The following is an 8,280-nucleotide window of genomic DNA, read 5'->3' as shown; positions in this document are numbered from 1 at the left end:
GACAGGGTTTCTCTGTGTAGCCCTGGCTGTCCTAGAACTCACTCTGTAGACCAGGCTGGCCTCAAACTCAGAAATCCGCCCGTCTCTGCCTTCCAGTTCTTTACTTTTTGATGAGTAGATATTTTCAATTTTGGGATTCCAAAAAAATAATTATTTATTTTTTAAAATTATGAATAGAGTGTTTTGTGTGCAAAGCCTATGGAGGCTTGTAGAGGACATTGGATCTCCTAAAATGAGTTACAGATAGTTGTGAGCCACTATGTAGATGAAGGGAGTTGAACACAGGACCTCTCAAAGAGCAGCCAGTATCTTAACCAGTGAACTATCTTTCCAATTTTAAGGTAGTCTTAATATGATTTGTAGACTAGGCTGGCCTTGAGCTCACAGAAGTCCACCTGCCTCTACCTCCTGAGTGCTTAAAGGGGATTAAAGGGATACTCTACCACCCCTGACTTGTTCATGAATTTTTTTTATTTTTTTTTAAAGATTTATTTATTTATTATATGTAAGTACACTGTAGCTGTCTTCAGACACTCCAGAAGAGGGAGTGGATCTTGTTACAGATGGTTATGAGCCACCATGTGGTTGCTGGGATTTGAACTCCGGACCTTCAGAAGAGCAGTCAGGTGCTCTTTACCCACTGAGCCATCTCACCAACCCTTGTTCATGAATTTTTATGTGATATTTTCAGCTTAAGTATTTAAAAATATTCTGAGTACAGTAAGATGACCTTGTAGTTCAAGATACTTAGGAATCTAGGCACAACAAAGGCTTAGCAAGGTGTACAGGACAGACTGGACAAGACTCCATATTTTAGTTTTGAGATAGGTGTCATGTACCCTGGCTGGCATAGCACTAACTGGTTATGCTAGTCAAGGATGACTTTCAGCTAATGATCCCCTTGTTTCTACCTCCCAAGAGTTGGGACTACAGGTGTGTACCACTTTATCTGGTTATCTGATTTACATGGTACTGGGGATTAAACCTTGGGCTTGTGCATGCTAGGCAAGCTCTCTGCAAACCGCTGAGCTATGTATGTCTCTAGCCTGGTGCTTCCCACCTTTTCCTTCTCTTCTTTTTTCTCCTTTGTTATGCTACAAGTTTTGCTCCCAGAATAACAACTCCTGACACTCAAAATACATTTTCAAACACCTTGATCACAATTATGCTTTGGTTGGTTTTCTGATTAGAACATAACTTTATATCTCATTTATTCTAGTCTAAGTTCTGCCATGTGCCTGGTTACCTCTGCTCAATTCCCATGCTTCTGTTCTCCATATTCCCTGGCAAATCCCCTCCCTGCGCCTGGCTCTCCCAGAATCCTTTCTCCCTTTTGGATGTCCCACCTTCTCTTGACAAATGATTCATCCATGAAACACACAATATTCTCTCTACATTTCTTTTCTCTCCCCTCCCCCTTCAACTATTTTCATCACTATCTTTTAAATTTTCTTACGTGTATGTATGTTTTACTGCATGCATGTATCTATGTATACCATGTGTCTGGTGCCTGCAGAGGCCAGAAGAGGGCACTGGATATCCTGAAACTAGAGTTTACACATGCTTATGTGCTGACCAGCGTGGGTGCTAGGAACCTAACTCAGACCCTCTGCAAGAACAGTAAGTGCTCCTAACCACCAAGCCATCTCTCCAGCATCTGTGTCTTCATCTTATTTAAATTATAGGCGATAATATCTTTTTTATATTTTTTTTCATCAATATATGTTTCTTTTGGGGGTGGGAGGTTGAGGCAGAATCTCTTTACATAGTCCTGGTTGTCATTCACTCTGTAGACCAGGCAGGCCTCATACACTGCCTGCCACTGCCTCCCAAGTGCTGGGATTAAAGATGTGGGCCACCACACCCAGCTGTGTTTCTTTTATATCTAGATTTTTACTGTATTTTCTTTCTTGCTTGAGGTTTTCTTCTTCCTCCTCCTCCCCTTCCTTCTCTCCCTCCCCCTCCTCTCCCTCTTTCTCCTCCCCCCCCCTCCTCTTGGATAACTCTAGCTTGTGTCAAGTTGATAGGAAACTAGCCAGCTTACTTGGTTAAGTGCAGACACCCACCGAGAAACTCCCTATCCCAACACCTCTCCTCCTGCTTCTATAATAGTGTGCCCCCCCCCCCCCCCCCGCCTTTTCCTTTCTAGATAGGATTTCTCTGTGCAGCCCTAGCTGCCCTGGACCTCACTGTACGCCAGTCTGGCTTTGAACTCAAGAGATCTGCCTGCCTCTACCTCCATCTACTGAGCACTCACATATAACTTGCTTTCAAAATTCATTGTAAAACTGTAGTAATCAGAGCTATGAAAAGGCTCAGTGGTTAAAGCACTTGCTGGGTAAATGTGAGGACTGGGAGTTTGGATTCCCAGATCTCATGTAAATGTCAGGTGAGCATTGCAGCTGGCATATAATTCCAACTTCAGATGGCAGAGACTCAGTGTCACCAAAGCAAGCTGGCTAGCAAGTCTACCCACATCAGTAAGCTCTGGGTTTGATCGAGATCCTGCCTCAATGAATATGGTAGAAAGTCTGTCACAAATGATTTTCAGTGTCAACCTTTGACCGATACATATATGTACATCTTCATACATGTGTACTCACACACATGTGCAATGTTCATTGAAAACTTCCAAACATTTATGTGTAGCATACCCACACACATGAAAAAAAAAAAAGGGTAAAAAACCCCAAATCTATAGTGATCAGAACTGTGGTTCAGACACATAAGCCACAGGAATATAATAGAGTCTAGAAAAATAGTCCTACATACCATGTTTCCCTCAATCTTTTTAAACAAAACAAAACAAAAAAAGCCAAAACAACTCGAGAGGAAAAAAATATGTTTATTGGTAGAGGTGGTGGTGGTGTGTTTACCAATGTTGCCTTGGTGATTGACACAAAACTTTTAGCAATATTTTAAAAATTAACCCCAAGAGAAATGTAAATATCACTGTCTAGCCTAAAATTATAGAACTTAATTAGGAAATTTATAAGAAAATCTTTGCAACTTGTTTAGGCAAAGATTTCTTAGAGTAAAAAAAAGCCATATAGGAAGGCGGTTAATAAATTAAACCCAGGTCTAATATGATGATTCAGAACTTTAACCACTGCACCATGGCTCTGAGTTATCTCTTCAGCTGCTTCAGAATTTGCTGAGCCTTTCTGTTCTGTGTGCAGCACACCCACTCAGGAAAAAAAGAAAGGAAGAAAAAAAATCCTACAGAAATAAAAACAGTGGCACAGGTACATAAACCACAGGAACAGAATAGAGTGCTGTCTTCAAGGTTAACTTGAGCTGTGTGTCTAGCTCACCCTGTTTTTCTGTAAATGATTTTTCAAGGTCTCTTTCCCAAGTACTACATATGGCTTGTCCATTTAGCAGAGATGCTTGATAACATTATGGGAGTTGGGTTTCCGTAAGGAGCACTGCTGCTCAGTACGCTAGTACTTACCAGCTCTATCGAGCTAGCTAGTGTCTCTCTAGTCAGATATGTTATGTGGACATACCTAGAGCCATTGTAGGAAAGAAAGAACTACTACGTTAGGTTTAAAGACGAGGAGGGATTGTTTGTCTTAGGGTTTCTATTGCTGTGATAAAACACCAAACCAGAAGCAACTTGGGAAGGAAGCTTACACCCAGTTCCATACATAGTCCATTATCAAAGGGGTGTCAGGACAACGACTGAAATGGAGATCATGGAGGGGTGTTGATTCCCGGCTTACTCAGTGGTCACATGGCCCCGTGAGGAGGCAAATGCAGGGAGTTTGACTGCACCTATCCTCATCCTACTCTTATACTGTCCAGAACTACCTGCCCAGGGGTGGCACCCTCCCCAGTGAACTCGGTACCTCCATATCAGGAAAATGCCCTACAAATTTGCTTATTATAGGCCAATCCTTTGGAGACATTTTAAAATTGAGATTGTGTTCCCTGTGTCAGAGAGACAATTTAGCAGTTAAGAACACTGGCTGTTCTTGCAAAAGACCTAGGTTAGTTCTCAGCACCAATGTGACAGCTCACAATCACCTGTAACTGCAGTTTCTGGAGATCCAGCGCTCTCTTCTGGCCTCCAAGGGCAGCAAAGACACACGTGGTCAAACAGTAATTAAAAAAAAATTAAAAGTTAAAAATTAAGTTATAAGGCTCTTCCTGATGAACCTAGTATGTGTCAAGTTGACATAAAATATATAACCAGTACATTATAGTAGTCTTCAAGGTTGCCTCAAACGGTATCTGTTTTTTTTTTTTTTTTTTTTTTTTTTAAATACCTGGCTATTCTGTGTAGCCCTGGCTGTTCTGGAACTCGCTCTGTAGACCAGGCTGGCCTCGAACTGAGAAATCCACCTGCCTCTGCCTCCCAAGTGCTGGGATTAAAGGCATGCGCCACCACTGCCTGCCTGGTACCTGTTTTCTTATCCTTGTGAAGTCTTTTCTAACACAGAGTAGGTCTGACCTCAGTAACTATGGGGACATTGCAGATGTCATGGCACTTGCTTATTTTGTAGCTACTTAGAGAGACCATGGAGAGAACCTCACTCTTTTCACACAGTAGTGCAAATTAGAGCCACCATGAATATGAGTTACTACTGAAATACACTGTAGACTCTGTCAAGGCTTCAGGTAATATCTCTGTTATAGTGCAACCTCTTGAGAAATTTCAAGCTCGGCTTAAGCCATGTTCCCAATATTAACTGCATGATAAATACATAATTATTGTTTCAAGGTGCTTCATTCAGGGTGAGTTTGTTAGATAGCAATAGTTGAAAAATACATATCTCTCATGTATGCTTTGAAAAGTAGAAATAATCAAGATTGAGTCTTGCTATGTATCGCAAACTGGCTTGCAGCTAGCTCTGTAGTGCAAGTTGGCCTTAAACTCAACATAAGGTATTTACAATCAAATTTTTCTATCAGAAATACAGTTACATAAAACATTTAAGTATGGGTTTTTATTATACAAAGGCAAATAAAATTTCAAATGAAGTAGGTTTAAGGAACCTGTGTAATGCAACTTTGATCACAAAGTAAAAATGATATAAAAGATGCTAGATGTCAGATTAGTTGAGTATATGGGATCAAAACCTTTGTAGGTAAGTTACATAGGAATAATGAAAGCTAAGCATGTGGACGTGCTCCTCAGCTTCAACTGAATGAGAATCCACAGAAGCTGGGAGGGGTGTGCTGACAACCTAGCAAGATCCCATCTAAGTCAATGCTCAGTAAAGTCACCAGTACAATTTCTAAGTTCTTTTTAACAAAATCTGGTGTAAATACAGATAAGGTGTTTGGGTAATGTACAGGTTGATACTTGGGTTTTTGTACGTTTCTTTGTGACCATGCTTTTTATGACTATACTTCCTTTTTTCAGGGTGGGTGGGTGGGTGAGTGGGTGCATGCTTGTGGTGGCTGGGAGTGAGCCTAAGACTTTTTGTACTTTTTACCCCTAACCTACACAACTCCAGCTCCCTTTTCCCAGATTACAGAACAAAGGGAAGAAGGGGTGGCTCTTAGCTGATCATTGAGTATTACAGGTTGATATTATGTTTTTTACAGATGGTAGTGAAAACTTTTATGGATATGGATCAGGATTCAGAAGATGAAAAGCAACAGTATCTCCCACTAGCCTTGCATCTCGCATCTGAATTCTTTCTCAGGAACCCTAATAAAGATGTGCGCCTTCTCGTAGCATGTTGTTTGGCTGATATATTTCGAATCTATGCCCCAGAAGCTCCATATACTTCCCATGATAAACTTAAGGTAAATAGAATGTTTACAAAATAACTTTACTTTTATTTTTGTCATATGAACATGGGTTTTGTTCATAGATTTCCTTTATTTATCTACAGAAATGACTGGTACAGAATGAGACTTTGAAAGGGTTTTATCTGTTCATACTTAACCCTCCTGGTAGACCATCAGGAAGCCCAGTTGGATAGATATAAAGGATAAGGAATGGCTTAGTGATAGTTTGCAAAACAGTAATGTTCTAGGATTGCCCACTCATATAATGTCTCCCTTATAGGTTATTAAATGCTGAGTATTAAATATCTAAAACTGCTCATTTTGGTGGTTCTGTTTTTGTTTAAAACAGTTAAAATGATTTTTAAAGCGATTTATTGAACTGATTTTATATATTATTTTTCAGTAATTATCAGGGAAATTGGAAACCTTGGAGTAACTTTAAAACTTTTATTTGTTATGTTTATGTGTGTTCCTGCATGAGTTCATGTGCATTGCATACATAGATTCCTGTAGAGATTAAGAGGGTGTTGGATATTCTGAAATGAGTTGCAGGTAGTTGTGAGCCACCTGGGAATTAAACTCAGCTTCTCTAGGAAGAACAGCAAATGCCTTCTCTCCTTTTAAGTACAGTCAGTATTGTCCTTCGGTCTGTTTGGTTTCTCTTTACATACTTTCAGCCACTTGTGATCAACCATGCTCCAGAATATTAAGTGGGAAAGTCCAGAAGTAACATTCCATAAATTTTCAGTTTAATAGTATTTAGAACTATAATGAAGTTCACTGTCACACTTTATTCCTCTTGAGGCATAAGCCATCTGCTTGTCAGTCATGTGGTAGCTGCCTTGGATACCTCAGCAACTAGAGTAGTGTCATAGTGTTTATATTCAAGTCATACTTACTTAATGATGACCCCTTTTATAACCTTAATAACTGTTTTATTTGTGGTTACTTATGTTCACTTCTTACAGTGCCTAGTTCATAGAATAAACTTTATCATGAGTATATAAGGACAAACACAAAATACATTACCAGTTTCCATTATAAGGAGGATCACAATAAAACAAATCATTTTGTACCATGCTAATGCTATTTTCAATGAAAACACCTTTTTAAAAAGTAAGGAATAAAGCACCACCATCAGCTGTCAGGTCAACGCCTTGGCGTGGTTCAATAACGTTGTCACACATAAATTCAAAACTGTGGACTGAAAGCTACTTGCTTACGTATCAGGTGTAGTAATGAATAGACTCATTAAATTCATTAAAAATGGAGAAAGTAGCTTACCATGATGAAAGTACAGACAGTGACCAGAAGCTCTATTATGGACAAGAGTGTAGAAAGATAGTATTCTTAAATGAGAAGCCCTGAAGTGTGAGGTAGAAGTAGCAGTCTTTAGTGTTACTTCCAAAAGATATTTTGTTTGTGCTAATCTTTTTCAGCCATTTAAAATAATGGAATAGGCAGACCCACAGCATTCAAATAAAGGAGAATGTTCTTTATTATAGTTTATAATTACTTTTTCAAATCTATACCTCTATGTAGATGTAGATATTACAAAAATGACAAGTAATAATGTCTAAGTTAATATATTTTTCATTTTTTTATTTAACAGGACATATTTCTCTTTATTACCAGACAATTAAAAGGTTTGGAGGATACAAAGAGTCCACAGTTTAATAGATATTTTTATTTATTAGAGGTAAAAAATTTTTATTTAATAAATATAATTCCATGTATTATACATTTTTATAACTATAATGTAAGGTGAAACTGCTTTATACATAAATTATTTAATAAACTCTTATGTTTCATAAGGAAAACCTGTTTCCTCCTATCTTAAAAAGTTAAAAGTATAATTTCTGAAAAAATAATTTGACATTTTATTTTCATTTATAAAGGAAAACCTGTTTCCTCCTATCTTAAAAAGTTAAAAGTATAATTTCTGAAAAAAATAATTTGACATTTTATTTTCATTTCTAATTTATAAATAAATTTTACTGCTCCTGAAGTATATATATTCCTACTTTTCAACATGAAAGTTGATGCCACAGCCATGTATTTAAAGCTTAAAATGGCTTGTAATTGTGTACATTGAATCTTTGTAGACTTTACTATAAAAATCCTAGTTGTAAAAATTAAATTATACAAGTGTGCTTTTGTTTAACAGTTCAACATATATGTGATTAACCAATTATTTTTATTTATTGATTTAAGAATTTAGCTTGGGTTAAATCATATAACATCTGCTTTGAGTTGGAAGATTGCAATGAAATTTTTATTCAGCTTTTTAGAACTCTCTTCTCGGTAATCAAGTAAGTTCTTTTAAGCTTTATTTTTTCTTACTGTATGTATTAATGTGTCATTACTCAGTATATAAAACCCCCTAGATTTATAGAGAATTGATTACAAAGGGGTAAATAAAGAAACTCTGTTGTTTGAGAGCTGTCCTTGCCATTGTTTTAGTTAATTATTCAATATTTCCCTGAGGTAGGGCCTACTTTATAACTCTAAGAGCAGTGGAACTTTTTTTTTTTT

The 8,280-nt window shown here is 37.7% G+C and overlaps 1 protein-coding gene across 2 annotated transcripts in view; it reads left to right on the top strand.

The window, feature by feature from the left end:
* The window catches only part of Pds5a (PDS5 cohesin associated factor A), an 87,533-nt gene that overhangs the window by 20,927 nt on the left and 58,326 nt on the right, over window positions 1-8,280 (top strand). For both annotated transcript variants that reach the window (XM_021210484.2, XM_029545094.1), the window contains exons 3-5: window positions 5,557-5,760; window positions 7,358-7,444; window positions 7,960-8,057. In XM_021210484.2, the coding sequence (XP_021066143.1) occupies window positions 5,557-5,760; window positions 7,358-7,444; window positions 7,960-8,057 (389 nt within the window). The remainder of the gene's footprint in view (window positions 1-5,556; window positions 5,761-7,357; window positions 7,445-7,959; window positions 8,058-8,280) is intronic.

This window comes from Mus pahari, chromosome 13 (genome assembly GCF_900095145.1).
Source record: "Mus pahari chromosome 13, PAHARI_EIJ_v1.1, whole genome shotgun sequence".
Taxonomy (NCBI): domain Eukaryota; kingdom Metazoa; phylum Chordata; class Mammalia; order Rodentia; family Muridae; genus Mus; species Mus pahari.
Note: the sequence above shows the minus strand (reverse complement) of the source record. Positions and strands in the feature narration are given on the sequence as shown.